This window comes from Bos javanicus, chromosome 16, assembly GCF_032452875.1.
Source record: "Bos javanicus breed banteng chromosome 16, ARS-OSU_banteng_1.0, whole genome shotgun sequence".
Lineage (NCBI taxonomy): Eukaryota > Metazoa > Chordata > Mammalia > Artiodactyla > Bovidae > Bos > Bos javanicus.
The window spans coordinates 38,192,888-38,215,791 of record NC_083883.1 but is presented as its reverse complement, the minus strand read 5'-3'; the positions used below and the strand labels follow the sequence as shown (position 1 = coordinate 38,215,791).

Sequence of the window (22,904 nt, the reverse complement as noted above, 5' to 3'; positions counted from 1 at the left end):
GTGGCTTAGATGGTAAAGAATCTACCTGCAATGCAGGAGACCAAGGTTCGATCCCTGGGTTGGGAAGATCCCCTAGAGAAGGAATAGCAACCCACTCCAGTGTTCTCGCCTAGAGAATCCCATGGACAGAGGAGCCTGGTGGCCTACAGTCCATGGGGTCCCGAAGAATTGGACAGGACTGAGTGACTAATGCAACTTCAACAACAGCTTCTGGCATACCTTTGAAAATGCTATAAAGGCAGGGTTCCCAGGTGAACTGACTCCTAACCTCAGGGTTTCCTAAGCAGTTACCAGCAACAATGAAACAGGTCTGACTATTCAGTATCAAAGAGATAAGAGAATAGATAGCTTGCCCACTATTCTTACCTGACTTACTAGCTGAGGATCTAAAGTTTGAATGAAAAATCCCAGCAGTGGAAGTAAAAGACTGAGTGTCTGCTGAACATAAGGTTGACCTATTACCTTAAATAAGAAGCACAAAATAATTTTGGTGAAAATTTTCCATTACATAAGACTAGCAACATTCACATTTATTATATTCCAGGAAATATGCTAAGCACTTTATATTTATTACTTCACTTATTCCTTATAACTCTGAAGCAGGTATTATTACCCTCACTTTACTACTAAGAAAAGGGTAGAGAGGTTAAGTAATTTCCTCTAGACACACAGGAAAAAGTATAGCCATGTTCTAAACCCAGATTTAATTCAGATGGGCATCTCATTATTTTTATCTGTCACAGAAAAAGCTTGCTTATTCCTTAGTCTTCTTAAAATTCCATTCTCCTCTCCAGAACTCTTGCTTCTATTATGATATTATAAGCTTTATCACCAAGAAAGATCCTCAGTGAATATTTATTGAATAATTTAATGAGGATTAGGGGAAAGCACTTGAAGCTAAAATGCTGCAACAGTGAAATCTAACCATATACATAAACTTTAATGATAAAATATCATCTGCAAAACCATTTCTGTTATTTCACAAACATTAATGTTGCCTTCAGCTTCCACTGACTGGGACACCCAGAGGCCAGTATTTCAACTTATCAATGTCATAGTTAGATATTTAACTAAATATGATTTTTAAATTACAATGATCTGTGGGACATATATCATTCTAATTCTAGCCTGATTTTGGCTTTTATGGAGAAGAGGAATACAAGTTAACCACATCCATTTACTTGCCCCTTCTACTATTAAGCCAGACCACTCTCCCAGTGCTCAAAAGATTTTATAAAAGAACTCCAGAATCACAGAAACAGGCCATAGCAAACAAAGAAGAAAAAACAGTAAGAGTTGAAAATAGTAGCTAGACTGTCACTGTCACTTCACTACTTTCTAGTTTTATTAATATAATTCTATCAACTTAAATAGAACTGGCTGAAAGAGTAAAAGTAGGTATTTTTAAGTTCTAATCACAAGTGCTACCAAGAACCTAAAGTAATTACATACATTTTACTCTGTATGGAAATTTCATTCTCTTTTTCAGTATTTTATTTGTTCTTCAGCAAAATGATTATAGTTGCCTTCCTTACCAGTTTAACATTTAAAAGAATTGAAAGCTGACTTCCAACTTCCTTAATTGCAGTTTGCTGCCCCAAATCCAGAGCTTCACCAGAAGAATTACATACAACAAGCAGAGCAGAGAGCACTGTGTTCTAAAGGCAAGAGACAGGGAAAGGACCTGAGTGCAGACATCAGTTTAAAGGAGCTGGAACCCAATTACCTGTAGGTTTTGAGTTACCTCTAACTCTTCATAAAAACACTAGAAGTGTATTTCTAAGACCCAAAGCCATCTTTTCAGCGATGTCTTAATACATGTATTATGTTAGCCAAATAAGATGTATTTATAGAAACACTCAAATTTTTGGCCAACCAGTATATTTTGTTAAAACTACTTTCCTTATACACAGAAACATTAGCTTCATTTTCCTAAAAAAATTTTTTTTCCTTTTAGGTTGAAAATTTAACAAAATGGAAACTGCATCATATTTTAAAAAATAGATTTGATACAAATGGCCTATAATACGGTCAAGCTAATTCATACTATTTATCAACTAAATTTTTTTCACATTATGTACTTAGCAACCTTTTAAAGTTTACTAAATTATTGTTGCTGTTGTTGTATAATTAATCTTTAAAATTTTTTAGCAACACTGCCTTCAATAAACAAATATAGTACCTAAGTACACTATTTAGAATTTAAAACAAAAGATAATTTTTCCTGGATTCACTCTTAATGATATATCAAATGTCTGTCTCTCTGGCCAGGAATGGGGTTGGTTGGCGTGTGGTAACAATCAGTAATTTTGCCCTTCATCCATTATACTTCAACAACCACACTTAATTTTATGTAATCACCACACAGCTTTTAACTTATGATTAACTTATTTCCTTTTACAATAAACATTAAATAACTTGCTGATCTGGTTTTGGTCATAGAGTAAAGCCGTTGAATTTTAGAAAATAGGTGCTTTTATTTTATCTAATACAAAAGTTTTTGTCTTTACTATAGAAATTTGTGTATAATGAATACAAAACCTGAACAATCTCACCAATAAAGGCACATAGAAATATTTCCTTTCAATATATGTAAATGTTTTAAATTATCTTTATGATTAAGGTCAAATGCCACTATGTAATAGAGTATCGGAACATTTACACTCAGTTTAGAAATATAAGTCTCAAGAAAACCCTGAATTCAATTTAAAATTGCAAATAAGCCCTCACCCCTTTGAATGCTCTGTGCCCATCCTTGCTTGATTTGTCTCTTATCACAAACTGATATATGTATCTAAGTTTTACATATATATATATATATATATATATACACACGTGTGGGTGTGTTACTTCTTTGTCCACAGCTAAAGAATGTAAGTCCATGAGAGCAGGAATTTTTGTTGGTTTTGTTCTTTGATATATTTTTATCTCCAATGCCTAAAACAGAGCTTGGCACATATAAACACTCAAAATATGCTGAGTGAATGATGAATCAAAGAATGTGCAAATAAACACCAAACAACATGTACTATATTCAGTTTCTAAAATTGTATTTTGACTTATAGATCAACTTCTTTTTTATTTCATTATTTTAAGAGGGCGCATTCTAAATAGAAAGGTATATAAAGACTCAGAAGAGATTTGCATAAAATGAGGGTTGTACAAAAAGAAGAATCTTCTCTACCAAATCTAGAAATATGTCAGCAAATATACTACAAATAAAGTATTTCATAATGTGTTTCGTGTTGTTCCACCCTCCCCTCTCATATTTACATCAATCAAGATAATAGCACATTTCTCACAGACTCTTACAGTGTAGAAATATGAAACTCTTGCTAGATTCTGAGGGCACAAACTGTGTCTTTTTAACAACACATCCCCAGTAACTAAAGCAGCTTCATAAACAGCTACAGAACGAATCAAGGCCATCATAATGCACTTACCAGAGACTCAAGTTCTTCTAGCGTGCGGTTACTGCCTAGCCACTTCATACACCATGCAGTACCTGCTCTGGTGACCTCAAGTGCAGTTTGTTTCCTAAGCTCAGCAGGTAATGCCTGAAAGGAAATATACTGCCACAGAAGCAGATTTTCTGTTTCTTTTGGGGGAAATTTCTGGATAAACTCCACCTGAAATTAATTGTTAAAAAAACAAGAGTAACAGACAGTCTAGTGAACTGATACACCAAAGCTAAGTATTAGCTTCCATATTTAATATTTTTTTAAAGTTCTTGGGATTTCCCCTGGTGGTCCAATGGTTAAGTCTCTGATTCTGCACTTCCAGTGCAGGGGGTGCAGGTTGGATCCCTGGAAGGAGAACTAAGGTTCCCACATGTTGTGTGGGTGGTATGACAAAAAATAATAGTTCTTAACTGCATAACAGTATCACAAGGTACCAGATCAATGTAGCCTAAATGAACATGCATTTTAGTTATTTTTGTTTTTGCATTTGTTTCCAAATTGAAAAAACAGATTAAGTGCAACACGATATAAATGCATTAAGAAATATTAAATAATGTATTTCATTATTAGTCATGTCAGCTATTTTAAATGCTTCTACCCAATAAGTCTATTTTTCCCTAAGAATCAGTGTACTCAACAACTTGTACAGCTAAATCCAAAGTAATATTCAAAAATACACCAACAAGATTGATTTAACCAACCTTTGTGGCTTACTACTTAGCTATCACAGAGAAGCAAAGGTCACAGGTTCAGTTTTCCAATGGGCTATCCAGCTCTGCTCTACTTTAGACAACATATGAAACTCATTCGCAAGTGTTCAGAACAGTATGGTTGGCAAAACAATTCTACCACTGAAATAATTCAAAGTGTTTGCCAGGTTAACAGAAAAACAGTATTGTTAAAATGCCACGTTAACGGACTAGATAAAAATGGCAAAAGTTATTTTAAGAAAGAGTTAAACTGTTAAGTCAGTTTCTGGTGGAAAAACTGCAAAAGCAATGGTGTACTTAATTACTAATTAAGGTATACTCTAGGAATATTGATGTAATTTTTAAGAAGAAGAATTCAATTTATAATATCCAAAATCTACTTGCTGAATGACAGAAAAAAAATTTTCTTACATCAAAAATGAGAAAAGAAAAAACACACCACTATATTAAATCTGACAGAGAAACTCTTCTACATTATATATCATATTTATATTTGAATTTTATTTGTTTGGAGAAAATACTTAGCTGTCAACACAAGGGAGAAATTACATAGCTATCTTCTGGGACAGCTGATAAAGCCAGAAAAATGGATCCCTTCTTGAGCTATGCATCTATTACAACAGGCAGCTTTACTCTTGAAACCAAACTACATCAGGAAAGCCAAGAGAATTGTGCCAACTAACATCAATTCAAACAAGACCTTTCTTTATAATAAAGTCCAGTGAGTGAATGATTTCCCTTTCCAAAATAGAACTATAAGTAATAACACCCTGGACAACATAGGTAGGAGTTGCCAAGATCTGTTACATACCAAGACTGATTTATTTATTTACTATTATGGGTTTGAAAACCTTGGCCTCAACACAGTTTGCAAGATTTAAAACTGCTAGTGCTGACAGTTCACAAGGAGTGAAATATAAGGGGATCTAATGTGCAGAGCACATGACTTCCCTCCTTAACACTGAGAGAAAAATACACCAGTGGGCTTAAAATGCAAATATATTAAGTAATCTTTCCTTTACATGAAAATGGTAGCACAGCTGCCAATGTGCTTCAACCAGACCATACTAATATCCTTTCCCCCCAGGTAACCTCAGGAAATAAAAAAGCATATTTCCTAGGGTAAAAGGGCATAAGGAGGCAGAGGCAACATCCCACAGAGGAGGGCTCTGAAGCAGCTGCATGAAAACCAGCTAAAAACAATACGGGAGCCATGCAAAGAGCACAGACTTGGAAGCAAATCAGATCTTATCTGAATCCTAGCTCAGTCACTTATTATGTGTGAGCTTGGAGAAGGTCTTTAATTATCCTGAGTTATTGAATCTTCATCTGTAAAATGGACATGATAACATATCTATCCCACAAGGCTGAGGTAAGGATTAAAAGAATTAAAGTGCCTACTACAAAACCTGGTCCATAGTATAGTCTGAAAAAAATACAGGCTTCCCTGCTGCTTCCTTTAAGATGCTGGATCATGTCTTAAGAGAAAAGGAAAAAGAGCTGACATGACATGACATGATAGAAGAACTAACACTTGTTAAATGCTTACCTGATGCATATATACACTCTTATCTCCTTGAGTCTCACAACTGCCGTCTAAGTAATAATATTTCAATTCTAGGATTAACTAATTCTCCCAAGCGCTCTCAGAACAGGAATTCAAATTCAGGTTTCTCCCTTAATTTTAAGTGTTATACAGTAACTTGAACACAGCAGGAAAAATCAGTATTTGATAAATGAAGGAAAATGTTACAAGTAACCCCTCATTTATCCATAACTTCATATCTGATAGTTGCAATTAGTAAATTTCAGAATAAACTGAGAAGTATATAAGAGATCTCTAAACATACACTAGAGTTTGTTATAACAAACCTGCTAGAACTCACTTGGGGCTAATTCATTCTGAGTTGTATTATCCTAAAAGTTAAAATTTCTCAACTCTGGGAAAAGAATTTTATTCCTATAAAGTGAGAAAATCGAGGATCTCTTCCAAATCCCACTTCTTCAGGAAGGGCCTGCCAGTTAAACAGGGCTTCTAGGAAGAACCATATACCAGGAACCAAGAGTATGACCTTTGATAGGGGAGTGGAAGGTATTAAAATTGCACTTGGAGCAGACAACTCTTCAGGAGTTTTAGAGGCATGAACAGCAACCCTAACATGTTTTCTGGAGGGTGATGAGGTGGGCCTGCTGTGCTTTTCTGCCTTGGAGACACCTAAGGAAGAGGGCCAGAAGGTCAGTGTGGCTCCTCGCTACCCTGCCATCCTCTCTTGGCAGGAAAGCAGGCATGGACTTGGGGTAAATACTCTGGTCAGAAATAACTCAGCCTTTACTGAGTACCCTCTAAACTCAGCACTATGCTAAGTATTTCACATATATTATCTCTAAATCCTTATGAAGTTTTCCAAAATAGTTACACATTTCTGTCACTTTGTAGGCAGGCAAACAGTTTCAGAAACAATGACTTGCCCAAGGTCATATTAAGCCAGGATTCACACCAAGGCCTTTAACCCACTTCACTAACCTAGTGTTTCCCCAGCTTATATCCATGTCAGAATCATGTAGGAATTTAATAAGAACAAAAACAAGTTACTGAGCCTCACCCAACAGCCACCACTCCATACCCATTCTATTCACAGGCTTAGGTCCTGGAACAGGTTCCAGGACCTGTATTTTATAAAAAGTTCATAAGAGCTCCAAAGTGACTAATCCAAGGGACTATACCAGGCTACCAAGGTTCCTGTAACTGGAGAATCTCCTCTGTCACACAGAGCTTGTCTTCCTCACAATGGCAAACATCTAGGGCTCATCATACTTCCAATTTTCCCCAGAAAATTCAACTTGTTTACTTTGAAAAAGATAAAGATATCATTTTCATTTAGAGCTTAAGTAATATTCTAGCTCTTCAAAATAAGTTAAAGGGACAGGGGATACAGAACCATTTCATTCCAAGTATCTTAAATGTATGAGAAATAAGAAGAAAGAAGACAGAGTTAGATGTACTCAACCTCCACCTACTCCTCCGCCATCTTGTTCTCTCAGAAGACAGAGTTAGAATGATTATCTGTAACTTGCAGTAAAGACACTGACAAGGACTCTCTCCTTGACCAATCTTAAGTCAAGCTCTTCTTAGCTCTCTTCTTGAGAAGACTTTGACCCTGGGCTTGTATCCATCTTTTCTGGGTCTTGCATTATCCAATTTTAGCAAGAATCATAACTAAATTTAGAAAGAATCCCTCAACCTTAGTATCTGATCATCCTGGTCTGTGTTCAGCAAGAATCTGGTCAAGCCAGGATGACCCCCTTACCTCTGATGTTTCCTTTTAGGAATTTTTATCCACAAGACTCCTACCCTGCTTCTTGACCCTAGATTCACACTAGTCTATGCTGTATTCAGAACTGAGCCCAGTTCTACACTGAAATCTCTTCTCTCCTATTGCAACAGCTCTGAATAAGATCTGTTTTTATCACTTTAACTCCTGTATAGCTTTGGCTTTTCTTTAACATCAAAATCTAAATCCACCTAAAAGCAATAAGCAATGTAATCAATACATTAAAAATTTACATTCAGATGTTAACATTTACATGCAGAATAAATGGGAGTGAAAAAGCCTTCAAAAGTATCTGAATCCAATTCTCAGCAGCTGCTCAAAAACAGTGACAAAGATATCCTTGCCTGTTGGGGTGGGGCCATGAAGAAGAAGAGACGCCTCAATAGTACTGATAGGTTGGTGAGCTGATAACATTCTCCAGGGCAAGATTTTATCTGGGAAAAGACAGGAGAGAGAGCAGAGATCAAAGACTTAAAATCATAGCTTTTACAAACTTTTATATGCCAAAATATTAACAACAGCTCTTTCTGGAAAATAACATGGAATTTTAATTTTTGATTTGGCACTTTCCTCTAATTTTTTCTCTTCCATGAACCTAGATTACTTTTGTAATATGGAAACAATTGTGATATATTTAAAAACAATACTTTTGAATTTCTAATTACCATTTTGATTATAACTTGATATGTTAATCCCCCTACTGAAAGATAACTTGTGAAATTTTTTTAAGTCTAAGCACAAAAGCGCAGAGGTGAATATAACTGTAAGATGGAAGCGTCATTAAAAGAATTTAAAATTCCTATCATAATGTGCTAGGAGAGCTTTTATTTAAAGTAGTTATGATACAAATAACATAAAAGTCAGTTTTGTGCAAGATGTGATGAGGATTTAGAAAAAAAATTGGGTAAGCACTCCAGACCATTAGCCATGCAGACATAGATGTCAGCTGCCTGGTTATCATGCACCTCAGTGAATCTAGTCTACAATATCCTTACAGGGTAAACCAAGAAATATATGAATCAAAAAACAAAACACACACGGCCCACATAAAATCTTATCAAAATCCAGAGACTAAAAACAAAACAAACCAGTCATGCCCATCTTATATGGAACATAAACATGTTGAGATTTAAAAGCAAAAGAAGATTAACACTGAAAAGATTAACATGAGTCATCATTAATTTTCTCTTTGTATCTATTCACATTACTTCTTTACCCAAAAGGTATCAATTACTATCACATTTAGTCCTTCTCAGAAAGATATACATCAAAATCAAGAGTCAGAATGTCTAAGTCATTTTAGAGACGGGGCTGGGGCAGGAAAGAGGGGCTCGGGAGAGGGAGGAAGGAGGCGAGAGTAAGAACAACTCTGGGTCATTCACATTAAGGCTAACTCCTATTCTCTACTTTGTATTCAATTTTACATTTATCCTCAAACAACCTAATTTTTCTTCCCCAGATCAATGAAACTCCATAAAAATTTGAAAATATGAGACAATTTCCCCAGTGAAACGATCTTTCTAATATGTCTTTCTCAATAGCATCAACATTGAAAGTGAAAGTGTGAAGTCACTTGGTCGTCTCTGACTCTTTGCGACCCCATGGACTGCAGCCTGCCAGGCTCCTCTGTCCATGGAATTCTCCAGGCAAGAATACTGGAGTGGGTCACCTTTCTCTTCTCCAGAAGATCTTCCCAACCCAGGGACTGAAACTGGGTCTCCTGCATTGCAAGCTGATTCTCTACCATCTGAGCTACCACGGAAGCCCAGCATCAGCATTAATGCTGAGCAAAGAAACTAATTTACTATCAAAATCATTTAGCTAACATGCTATTTCTCCTTTTGATATTCACATTCTTTAAGATTATCATATCCCCAAAGGAAATGCATGGGAAGTTGAATGTTTTAGGCTTTATAATTCTACTTACCAGATGGGCCATTATGGTCACATGATGAGCACAGAGTTCAGCAGTCCCATATCTGTGATAGAAACAGAAGGCAATCTTCATACAATTATTTATACAATTATTCAGAAAAGCAAGATGAACTACCATAAAGCACTAAATATTCTAAACTGCAGTTATTTCCATGGCAAAGGAATATCACAACATACAAAACGACCTAAGCTATAGGTTCTATTGATCTGAGCCAAAGAAAGGAAAGAGGGAACTCAGTACCTAATTCAGTGCTGTGATGTGAAATCAAATCATTTTGGGGGGCTGTTATGGGATTATCAAGATTTAATTTTCTATAAACTTACAAGTATAAAGTCATTTACTATCAATCACTACAGTAAATCAACCCCTAAATTTTAAAAAGCATGTTGTACCGAGCAAGGAAGCACCATGCGTCCATAGCCAGCAAAGAGGTGATCATATTAGCACTAAGAACAGCATTCAACAGAGCAGTGTCCTAATGAAAAACAAATTTTTATGATAAATTATCATTAATATAACATTTCTCAAAACAACAAAATACTATCACAATCCAAAAAAACCCAACAGATCCTCAATAAGAAAGTTCTACTTTCTAGTGTCTGAAAGAATCCACGTTGCCATCCCCTCAACATTTATTGAGTACCTACATGTTCAGCATTGGACTGGGCTACGGAGATGCAAAGTGATTGTCAATGTGGTAACTCAGTCACTAGGCTCCACAAAAATCCTCTATGTAGGCTGAAGTCTCTAAAACAATATATATAATACACATGCCTATACTTCCGTTTCTGTCTTAACCTATTCAAAGACAATATTTAATATGTGCTGAATATTACCCATTTATAATATCATAAATGATACTGATTTTTAAATAAATTTTAAGAATTTTTTTCCTAGAATTTTATCAGTGTCTTTTCTAATCCAATTCCAGTAAAAAGGGACTTCCCTGGTGGTCCAGTGGTTAAAAACCCATGCTTCCACTGTAGGGGTTATGGGTTCGATCTCTGGTTGGGGAATTAAGGTCCTGTGTGCTGCATGGTGCAGCCAAAATTTTTTTAAAAACCAAAACAATTCTAGTTTTAAAAAAGCAAACACATTAAGCCTAGGATCTGTAGGAGACTTGGTACTACATTCTGCTATTCTCTGTTTCTTTTTAAGAAACTGAATTAGGTGAAATCATAGACCCATTTTTCTTCTTCTTACACTGTCTTTGCATACCTTTCCACCCCAAATGTTTTCTGAAGTATTTTAGCTAAAGATTACATCTGCATTCCAGAGGACTCTTAAAATTACCATTTCCTAAGACCCAACTGAATTAAAACATAAAATGTGCAAGCTGAGAGAATGACAGTCAAAAATAAATACACATTTCTGAGTCATATGGTAGTTCTATTTTTAGTTTTTTAAGGAACCTCTATAGTGGCTGTATCAATTTACATCTCCATCAACAGTGCAAGCGAGTTCCCTTTCCCCCACACCCTCTGCAGCATTTATTGTTTGTATATTTTTTTTGATTATTGCCATTCTGATTGGTGTGAGGGGATACCTCACTGTAGTTTTGATCTGCATTTCTCTAATAATTAGTGATGCTGAGCATCCTTTCATGTGTTTCTTGCCCATGTGTGTGTCTTCTTTAGAGAATTCTCTTTAGGTTTTCTATTTTTTGAAGACACATGCACCCCAACATTTATTACAGCACTATTTACAATAGCAAGGACATGGAAGCAACCTAAATGTCCATGAACAGATGAATGGACAAAGATGACAGGGATACAGATACATATGGATAAGATAATATGGGTCATTTGTGGAGACATGGGTGGGCCTAGAGTCTGCCATACAGAGTGAAGTAAGTCAGAAAAAAAAAAAATCAAATATCATCACATATATGTGGAATCTAGAAAAACAGTAAGATGAATCTATTTGCAGGGCAGGAACAGAGATGCAGATGTACAGACCTATACTCAGGGAGGGCAGTCGGGGTGGAGGTGGGTGGATGAATAGGGAGACTGGGATTGGCGGATGTGCACTGCCATGTAAAACTGCTAGTGGGAACCTGCTGTAGTGATGGGAACTCGTCAGTGCTCTGTGGTGACCTAGATGGCGAGGATGGGGTGGCGGCGGAGTTAATAGAGGGAGGGGATATATGCATACATATAGCTGATTCACTTCATTGTACAGCAGAAACTAACCAAATGTTGTAAAGCAAGTAGTAGTGCCCAGTCATGTTCAACTCTTTGTGATCCCATGGACAGTAGCTCACCAGGCTCCTCTGTCCACGGAATTTTCCAGGCAAGAATACTGGAGCAGGTTGCCATTCCTGTCTCCAGGGGATCTTCCTGACCCAGAGATTGAACCTCATCTCTTGCCTCTCCCGCACTGGCAGGCAGGTTCTTTACCGTGGGCACCACCTGGGAAGCCCGTAAACAACTACGTGCTGTGCTGTGCTAAGTCGCTTCAGTCACGTCCGATTCTATATGACCCTACGGACTACAGCCTGCCAGGCTCCTAACCCAACGATACCCCATGTAAATAAATACATACACAGTTATTATCCCCACACTTTCTTCTATATCTGATTCACAGTCTCAATGAAAAGAAAGCAAAAGTAATCTCAGCTTAGCCCTGCAAGTGACAAACATACCAGTTCAGGGAACAGTGAGGGATGAAGGGAAGCAATAAATGTACACAGATGAATGCAAACATGTTGATACAAGGTGACAGCAACCTCGGCTTGCCCTTTACTCTTTACTCCCTGTAAATGAACAGGAAGAGAGAGTTCACCAGAACACTGCTCAAAACTGGAGAAAATGGCTTTGAGTAGAGACACCCTGCAGGGAAATTGAGAACATTGAACCCAACGTTATTAACATTTAACAATTAGTGGGTGTAGTAACACTGGTATTTTAGCAAAGCCAAATGTCTCAAGATGTATATATCAGTAACAGTTTCCAATATATGTGAATATGCATTCATGTATCCATAAAAATAAAATACAGTTAGAGAAATCCCTTAAAGGAGAATTTTCCTATACATCTTTTATCATTTACCAAGTGATTAACAAAATACAGAACTATACAAAGTCTGAGACAAAATTCATCAAGGAATCTGAAACTTAAATAGCTAAACTAGGTATCATATATAAAATGAAAAATAGGCCCTATTATACAGAGAGGGGTCATTTTAAGATTGAAATGGTTTAAGAATTCTTCATAGAGGGTTTAAAAATAAATTAAAAATAAGCAAAATATAATAGGTAAAGATGAGAAAGCCTGAGTAAAAGGCAGACAGGAATCACCAGTCTGACAGAAGCAAGGTATATGTGTAGAAAGAGAGACAGGATAAGGAGCAAAAGTTAATGACGACAACAGCAGGTTTTAAACGCAAAGCTGAGGACATGGGACATTATGCTTCAGTTACTGAGCAGGAGAATTGCAAGCTCACAAAGCTGGGGGTTAGGAAGACTAACCTAACAGTGGTACATAGGATGCCACTAAAGGAAAGGATAAAAAACTAGAACACAGCAACAGCCAGGGTGTAGGAACTAGAGCCTGATATTGGCAAGAAGAATGAACACAAGGGAGATTTCCCAGGGGATACCTTATAGTGTCTAAGCATTCTATTTATCAGAGCTCATCTTTAAATGTTATCAACTACATCTCTACTACATTCAATGTTTATAACACTATTAGGCAATACCTTTTAAAAGAGTGAACAAAATTAAAATATTTTCAGCACCTGTCATAGATTTGTGTATTTTATATTTTTATTAAGTAGCAATGTGTATGAGGTCTACATAGTAACTATTAATTAGAATATGTGATACAACAAAGAATTTAATTTTGAGGTCATTGCAAACAACAGTGCATTCTAAACCATCGTAATATGATGGGAGATAAACAAAACCATGTCTGTTACCTGGCTGTAGCCTCTGAGACTTGGCTCTCTGTGCACCACAGGGCCTGCACATCCTCAGGCCGAGAGGACAGCTCATCCATAATGACAACCAGCAGCAGACACTGGGGAAGCTGTAGTTCACAAGGCAGCTCTTCACGTGGTAAAAACACATTAATTAAGTTATAGCAAATTGGTAAAAGCATACTCTATTTTTATATAACTTTGATTGCTATATTAAAAAATTATAATTTTTTTTTAAAGTTAGAAATATACTCCAAGAAAAGCAAGTAGAAGAAACTTTAAAGAAAAATTTTAAAACTTAAAAAAAGGATGACTATGTAAGGAAAAATTACCATGTGTCTAACACATTGTAATTAGTAAGAGATGTTTTAACATTAAATGTGTTTTGAAGCTTACCTAATTTACTGTCCAAAACCACATCCACAAAAGGCTGGAATGTGAGAAGCTGACTGATGAGTGGACTCAGTGTAACCAGGAAAGTACTGGCTATCTCCTCCTGCTGTGCTTTAGAAATCCCAGCAGCATACAGGCTTGGAGGAAACTTACTGGAAAGGAAGGGAAAAAACTCATTCACTTAATACTGCTGCTGCCGCTAAGTCTCTTCAGTCGTGTCCGACTCTGTATGACCCCATAGACGGCAGCCCACCAGGCTCCCCCATCCCTGGGATTCTCCAGGCAAGAACACTGGAGTGGGTTGCTATTTCCTTCTCCAATGCATGAAAGTGAAAAGTGAAAGTGAAGTCACTCAGTCATGTCTGATTCTTAGCAACCCCATGGACCACAGCCTACCAGGCTCCTCTGTCCATGGGATTTTCTAGGCAAGAGTACTGGAGTGGGATGCCATTGCCTTCTCTGCATTCACTTAATAGCTACCTTCTAATTTTGGCCAGAGGCTAAGTACGGCAAAATGATGGTCTTCTAGAAGTGAAAATATATTTAAAAATTAAGTAGCATGTGTTTTATAAAACAAAACTCAGAGTACTGAATTGATACCAAAATTGTTTGAAGAACCTCTGAATTACATGGCTATAATTCTACAAAACTAAAAGTTTATAATCTTAGAGAAAATGTTAGTATTATTTTGATGCATTTTAATACATTGACAATGATATTCTCAAAAAAAGTTATAAAAATATGAACCAAATAACTAGTAAAAATATATATAATAAAGATACTTCTGATAAATTCTGGATTAATTACTTCTATTGAAAGTTGTTTTCAAATAGGTAGAAGGATAAACTGACAATGAATTAATGCCTGGAAGCAAGAGCTTTACAAGAACAAACTATACTAACACTGAAGGAAGATTCAAAGACTTTCAGAGAAAATGTCTCAGTAACTGCAGTTTAAACTAAGCTTCATCAAAACTTATGTGAAATGAGATACATAGTCAGTATATTTTGCAGTGTTAATTTTAACTATGGCAAACTTGACAGAAAATGCAAATACCCTGGGGATGACAGCATTTCAAAGGAAGTCCTCAAGATAAACACTTGACATTTGGAGAAGGAAATGGCACCCCACTCCAGCACTCTTGCCTGGAAAATCCCATGGATGGAGGAGCCTGGTAGGCTACAGTCCATGGGATCGCAAAGAGTCGGACATGACTGAGCAACTTCACTTTCACTTTTATGTATTTTACTGAAGTACACTCAACTTATAATGTTTCAGGTACACAGCAGGTGATTCAGTTATACACATATATATACACATATATTATTTTTCAGGCTATTTTCCATTATAGGTTATTACAAGATATTGACTATAGTTCCCTGTGCTATACAGTAAAACTTTGTTGCTTGTTGCATATCCATTTTTTAATATTAGAAATCTAGCATTCTATTCATACTAAATCAAACAAGTGGAAACAAAATGTCATAAACTTTTTAGTTAGGCAAAACTTCGTAAGTTTTCTAAAATATATATATTATACACACTATTTATATATATGTATTACAAAAGCTTTTTTACTACACTTGATAAAGGCTTGAATAAGAACATCAAAAAAGAAAAACGGAGACAGAGAAATTGGAAAATATAAACTAAACTAAATGGGAACATTAACTATGAAATAGAAAACCCTTTTCTATATACTGCATATATACATATTTATTCTGAAGGTTATACGGACAGAACTCGCCTCTAGAATACAGACTAGATGAGGCATAAGAGAGCAGAGAAACATCAAAGATGACAGCAAGGTTTTTTGGCTTGGTCAATCTGCAAAACCAAGTTATTACTTAAACTGAAATGAGGAAGCCTGGTGGGGGGTGGTGAGGAGGGTCAGAAGACAGGGGTTGGAATCAGTCCTAATTGATGGTTAGACATTAAAGGGAAGAGATATACATTTAAAGTCTTGAGACTAAATGACTACAGAGAAGAGAGAAGCCTGAAGACTCAGTGCTGGGGCACATCCAACTTGAAGTAGCTGGAAAGACGAGGAGGAACCTGCTGAGAAGGGAGGTGGCATGGAAGCCGACAGAATAGAGTCTAAACGATAGGGTTATGCACTGCTGAGAGATTACATAAGACAAGGCCTAAAATTGTCCATTATACATAGCAACATGGAGGTCACTGATGACCTTAACAAGAGCTGTTCTGGTGAAGTGTTAGAATGGAAAGTTTGATTGGAATAGCTTCAAAAAAGACAGTGATATAGACAATTGTTTTTAGGAGTCTTATTGTAACAAATGTAGAATAAGGGGAAGGTGCTTATTCGCAGGAGGATGCAGAGCTGAGACTGCTTTATGTTATTCTTAAGATGGGAGGAACAGCATGCTGTATACTCATGAGAATGATCCAGAAGGCAGGGAGGACTGATGATCTAAGAAGGAAAAGGAACAACTGTGATAGTGAGGTCCCTGAGCATGTGAGAGGGTGAAATCCAATGCAGAAATAGTGGCTGGCCTCAGGCGCACAGTCAGTTCACTCTTGGGAACAAGGAAATACGTGGGCCGAGATACAGGCAGAATAATAGATGTGTCAGAAGAAGAATGTGGAAGTTCTCTTTATATTGCTTCCATCTTTCTAAGTAACACAGAGGGAGGACACTGACAACCAGAACTGGGGAGATGGTACTGGACATTTAAGATGTTTGAAGAAGAAGAGATATGAAAAGCTGTCTAGGAGACTAAATGGATTAAGGAAACATAAGAGGATTGCTGATGAATTAGCTGAGAGTCCTTTAGTGTCAAATCAAGGGTTCTTCTGAGGTTACCATCAATTTTAGATGTCATTCGGCCCTTATCTAAATTATGATGCACTTTCTGTAACTCGTTTTTTTCTAAGATGGAGTCAAGTACTACTTGACTTAAATCTCATAGAAGTAAAATAAAAATTAAGATAAAAAACAGTATGCTGATACAAAATATATACATGTAAACATAACCTCTTTTTTTGCGTCTCGTATTTATTATCAGACCAATTATTCATCACTTGGGTATAAAATACTAGTTAGAATATAAACATAAATAAAACTCATATGGAATCTATTCTTGAAAAGCTTCCATCTCCATTAATTACTTTTAAGCAAGCATATAAAAATACACTAAAACATTAAGAAAAATTACTGATACTTGCTTTTTTTTTTTAATTGAAGGCTAATTACTTTACAATATTGTAGTGGTTTTTGCCATACATTGATACTTGATTTCTAAATGACACGTGATACTTGATTTCTAAATGACATACACTAAAGGGCTGCATGGCTTAAATGGCTCTATTACATGTTAATGGTCATACAGCATTCTTCTTACCTGTATATCTGAAGATAAAGCTGGTGCAACGTACAGCAAGAATCAGAGAGGAAAGGAAGAAACTCCTAAAAATAAAGCAACTCTCCTCACTTCCTTGTACACAATATGCTTTGCTAATATATATATTTTTTCATCAGAAGCATGCAAAATAAAATAAAATCCTACATGTGCTACATAGGGAAAACAACTTTTCTTGCATGAAAATAAAAAGGAGAATGAGGCTAAGCGCCTAAAATTCTTTACTGTTAACAATCAACACAACCACAATTAGTAGCTATCATTTAATGAACATGTCCAAGTGCTCAGTAGATATGTAATGACTTTACAAACATTACTTTAGTTCTCTAAGACAGTGAAGAATCTGCCTGCAATAAAGGAGACCCAAATTCAATTCCTGGGTCGGGAAGATCCCCTAGAAAAGGGAATGGCTACCCACTCCAGTATTTTTGCCTGGAGAATTCCATGGACAGAGGAGCCTGGTGGGCTACAGTCCCTGGGGCACAAACTGTCAGACATGACTGACCAACTAACCTTTTGGGGGTTCTCTGGTGGCACAGACAATAAAGAATCTGCCTGCAATGTAGGAGACCTGGGTTCAATCCCTGGGTCAGGAAGATCCCCTGGAGAAAAAAATGGCAACCTGCTCCAGTACTCTTGCCTGGGAAATTCCATGGATAAAGGAGCCTGGTGGGTTACAGCCCATGGGGTCACAAAGAGTCAGACACAACTGAGAGACTTTCACTTTTCAAAAAATAAAATGACATATTCTTTTGAACTGTGGTGTTGGAGAAGACTCTTCAGAGTCCCTTGAACTGCAAGGAGATCCAACCAGTCCATTCTAAAGGAGATCAGCCCTGGGATTTCTTTGGAAGGAATGATGCTAAAGCTGAAACTCCAGTACTTTGGCAACCTCATGTGAAGAGTAGACTCATTGGAAAAGACTCTGATGCTGGGAGGGATTGGGGGCAGGAGGAGAAGGGGACGACAGAGGATGAGATGGCTGGATGGCATCACCAACTCGATGGACGTGAGTGTGAGTGAACTCCGGGAGATGGTGATGGACAGGGAGGCCTGGCGTGCTGCAATTCATGAAGTCACAAAGAGTCGGACACGACTGAGTGAACTGGACTGAACTGAACTGAATGACATATTATTGTCCCGATTTTATAGACTAGAAAGGCTGAAGCTAACTATCAAATAAACTAAGTCACATGGCAAAAAAAGAGTAAGGTTGGGATTCAAGTACAGCTCTGACAGCTTTATCCATTATGACTATGCTATATCTTAGAATGTCAAAGAAATAATTTTAATTGTTATCATAGGATATAGAAAACAAACTGATAATTATTTTAAAACTTCCCCTGTAAGAAAAGAACTAATTTTAAAAGGGTATGTTGTTGTTGTTCAGTTCCCAAGTCACGTCCAACTCTTCGTGACCCCATCAACTGCAGCACACCAGGCTTCCCTGTCCCACACCACTTCCCAGAGTTTACCAAAGATCATGTCCATTGAATTGGTGATGCCACCAATCTCATCCTCTGTTGCCCTCTTCTCCTTCTGCCTTTAATCCTTCCCAGCATCAATGTATTTTCCAATGAGTCAGCTGTTTGCATCAGGTGGCCAAAGTATTGGAGCCTCAGCGTGAAGCTACATCAGTACTTCCAGTGAATATTCAGGGTTGATTTCCTTTAAGTTTGGTCTCCTTGCTTTCCAAGGAACTTTCAAGAATCTTCTCCAGCGCCACAATTCGAAAGCATCAATTCTTCGGCATTCTGCCTTCTTTATTGTCCAGCTCTCACATCTGTACATGACTACTGGAAAGACCATCAGTTCAGTTCTGTTGCTCAGTCGTGTCCGACTCTTTGCGACCCCACAGACTGCAGCACACCAGGCCTCCCTGTCCATCACCAACTCCCGGAGTTTACCCAAACTCATGTTCATTGAGTCAGTGATGCCATCCAACCATATCATCCTCCCCTTCTTCTCCCACCTTCAATCTTTCCCACCATCAGGGTCTTTTCAAATGAGTCAGTTCTTCACATGAGGTGGCCAAAGAATTGGAGTTTCAGTTTCAACATCATTCCTTCCAATGAACACTCAGGACTGATTTCCTTTAGGATGGACTGGTTGGATGTCCTTGCAGTCCAAGGGACTCGCAAGAGTCTTCTCCAACACCACAGTTCAAAAGCATCAATTCTTCGGCACTCAGCTTTCTTTACAGTCCAACTCTCACATCCATAAGTGACTACTGGAAAAACCATAGCCTTGACTAGACGGACCTTTGTTGGCAAAGTAACTGGGTGTTGTTTTTGGTTTGGCTCTGTCTCTTTGCAAAGACCATAGGTTTGACTATATGGACCTTTGTCAGCAAAATGTTATCTTTGCTTTTAACACACTGTGTAGGTTTGTCATAGCTTTTCTGCCAAGAAGCCATCGTCTTCTAATTTCATGCCTGCAGTCACCATCCACAGTGATTTTAGAGCCCAAGAAGAGGAAATACGTCACTGCTTCCACCTTTTCCCCTTCTATTTGCCATGAAGTGATGGGGCCAGATGACATGATCTTAGTTTTTTTAATATTCAGTTTTAAGCTGGCTTTTTCATTCCCCTCCTTCACCGGCATCAAGAGGCTCTTTAGTTCCTCTTTGCTTTCTGCCATTAGAATGGTACCATCTGCAAAGGTGAGGTTGTTGCTATCTCTCCCAGCAAGCTTGATTCCAGCTTGTAACTCATCCCACCCAGCATTTCACATGATGTGCTCTGCACATAAGTTAAACAAACAGGGTGACAATAAACAGCACTGTCGTACTCCTTTCTCAATACTGAACCAGTCAGTTGTTCCATACAAGGTTCTAACTGTTGCTTTTTGACCCGCAAAAAGGTTTCTCAGGAGACAGGTAAAATGGTCTGGTATTCCCATCTCTTTAAGAGTTTTCTAGTTTGTTATGATCCACAGTCAAAGGCTTTAATGTAGTCAATGAAACAGAGGTAGATGTTTCTTTGGAATTCCCTTGCTTTCTCTATGATTCAGCAAATGTTGGCAATTTGATCTCTGGTTCCTCTGCCTTTTCTAAACCCAGCCTGAACATCTGGAAGTTCTAAGTTCATATAACATCGAAGCCTAGCTTGGAGGATTTTGAGCATAACCTTACTAGCATGGGAGATGAGTGCAATTGTCCAGTGGTTTGAACATTCTTTACTTCTGCCCTTCTTGGGAATTGAGATGAGAACTGACCTTTTCCAGTCCTGTGGCCACTGCTGGGTTTTTCAAATCTGCTGACATACTGAGTGCAGCACTTTAATAGCATCATCTTTTAGGATTTTAAATAGCTCTGCTGGAATTCCATCTTTCTACTAGCTTTAATGGCAGCAGTGCTTCCTACGGCCCACTTGACTTTACACTCCAGAATGTCTGGCTCTGAGTAAGAGACTACACTGTCATGGTTATCCAGGTCATTAAGGTCTTTTCTGTACAGTTCTACTGTGTATTCTTTCAGTCTCTTCTTGATCTCTTCTGCTTCTAATAGGTCTTTATCGTTTCCATCCTTTTGTGCCCATCTTTGGACAACATGTTCCTTTGATATTTCCAATTTTCTTGAAGAGGTCTCTAGTCTTAACCTTTCTGCTGTTTCCCTCTACTTCTTTGCAGTGTCCATTGAAGAAGGCCTTCAGGTCTCCCCTTGCTATTTTCCAGAATTCTACAGTTACATGGGTGTACCTTTCCCTTTCACCTTTGCTTTTTGCTTCTCTTCTTTCCTCAGCTATTTGAAAGCATCCTTAGACAAACATATTGCCTTCTTGCATTGTTTTTTCTTTGGGATGGTTTTGTTCGTTGCCTCCTGTATAATATTACGGACTTCTGTCCATAGTTCTTCAGGCACTCTTTTTACTAGATCTGATCCCCTGAATCTATTTGTCACCTCCACTGTATATTCATAGGGGATTTGATTTAAGTCATCCCTGACTGGCCCAGTGGTTTCCCCCACTTTCTTTAGTTTAAGCCTGAATTTTGCTACGAGGAGCTGGTGATCTGAGCCACAGGCAGCTCCAGGTCTTGTTTTTGCTGACTGTATCCAGCTTCTCCATCTTTGGCTACAAAGAACGTTTTCAATCAAATTTCAGTCTTGGTCATTTGGTGATGTCCGTGTGTAAAGCTGCCTCTTGTGCTGTTGAAAAAGAGTGTTTGCTATGACCAGTGCATTCTCTTGGCATAATTCTGTTAGCCTTTGCCCTGCTTCACTTGTACTCCAAGGCCAAACTTGCCTGTTACCCAAAGTATCTCTTAACTTTCTACTTTAGCATTCCAATCCCTTACAATGAAGAGGACATCTTTTTTTGTGTGTTAGTTCTAGGACATCTTCTAAGTCTTCATAGAACTGATCAACTTTTAGCTTCTTCAGTATAATTAGGCACATTTTACCTCCTACATATCAGCAAATATCAGATGGGTAACTACCCAAAAGTACCACTGGAGCTAGGACCTCCCTGTCATGAACCCCTGCCACTGAAATACATACACTGCAAACTGCAGGGAACCCAGTGTCAGAGCAATCAATCACGGTAAGTGGTTGTGGCCCAGAGGACAAACTCAGCACACTAACCAGGATGGCAAGTGTGTCAGAAGTCAGTGTATCTGTCATGGAATTTTGACTAATAAACAGTCACTGAAGATCCTTCTCTTTTTGTCAAAAAAGGAGGAAGACAAGGGTAAAAACAAATTCAACATGAACAATAGTTTTTAAATTACTAACATTAATGCTATTTCTTTCACTGGCTGCTGTTAAGTATCCCCTGCTCTTCTCTCTAAATAATCTTCCTTGACAACTTACCTATTCTGTTCATATATCTTCAACTATCACTATGCTACCCTGACAACTCCAAAACACACAGGTCTTAAAATTATTATACAGCTTGAACATTTAAACTTTAATATTTAAACTTTAACATTTAAACTTTAACAACCTACTTTAGAAATAATTTATCAATAGTAAAGATAAACTGAATTATCTTTAAAAAAAAAAAAGAAAAAAAACTGATCTGTGCCTCTAGAAATAATTGTTTACACTTAAAAATAAATTTTTCAGAAAATTGAATAAAACTAGTAACAATATGATGGTAGCAACCTAAACGATATAACAGATGCTCAATATTTAAGAAACAATATTAAACCAAAAACCCTACAAAATATACTCGACAAAATAACTTCAAGAGATTGTTTCTGGCAGGAATTAAAAAACAGGATAACTTACAATGTATTGTAGATTTCACATTCATGCATTATAAAAAAAATAAGCTTTACCTTAGTATAGTGCAAAAGGGAGTTGGCAAAGAAACGACACAATTTGAGTGTTTTCTGAAATAATCTGTAGTCTGCATTATCCTGTTTCAAAAAAAAAAAATAAGAAAGCATAATAAATATGAAAAGAACATGAAATTAGCTAAAACTGTATATGAGACAGGATTTTCTAAAAATCTCTCTTAATAAACACAGAGTGGCAACATTTTCCATGAGAAAATAATTGTTCTCTGAATTACTGTTAGAAGCAATACAAAACACACCCAATGATTATAGAGATATTTCAAAAAATTAGTCTGTATTACTGAAAATAATCTAAAACAGCAAAAGAGGTGATATTTGATTGATCTGACAGTGAAACAAACTTTAATATCGTAACTGTCCCTTGCTATATGGGGATCAGTAAATGGTCAAAAGAAAAAGGTCTCTGTTGTTGTTCAGTCACTAAGTCATGTCTGACTTTTTGTGACTCCACGGACTGTAAGAAAAAGATCTTA

General features: G+C 37.2%; 1 protein-coding gene across 1 annotated transcript in view; it reads right to left on the bottom strand.

The window, feature by feature from the left end:
- Nucleotides 1–22,904, bottom strand: part of FIRRM (FIGNL1 interacting regulator of recombination and mitosis) — a 51,075-nt gene that overhangs the window by 7,211 nt on the left and 20,960 nt on the right. The window contains exons 9-19 of the mRNA XM_061382570.1: nt 22,411–22,491; nt 17,113–17,177; nt 13,754–13,902; nt 13,358–13,487; nt 12,084–12,270; nt 9,832–9,914; nt 9,431–9,482; nt 7,848–7,937; nt 3,444–3,629; nt 1,536–1,658; nt 367–462 (exon numbers count right to left, since the gene is read on the bottom strand). Of these exons, the coding sequence (XP_061238554.1) occupies nt 367–462; nt 1,536–1,658; nt 3,444–3,629; nt 7,848–7,937; nt 9,431–9,482; nt 9,832–9,914; nt 12,084–12,270; nt 13,358–13,487; nt 13,754–13,902; nt 17,113–17,177; nt 22,411–22,491 (1,242 nt within the window). The remainder of the gene's footprint in view (nt 1–366; nt 463–1,535; nt 1,659–3,443; nt 3,630–7,847; nt 7,938–9,430; nt 9,483–9,831; nt 9,915–12,083; nt 12,271–13,357; nt 13,488–13,753; nt 13,903–17,112; nt 17,178–22,410; nt 22,492–22,904) is intronic.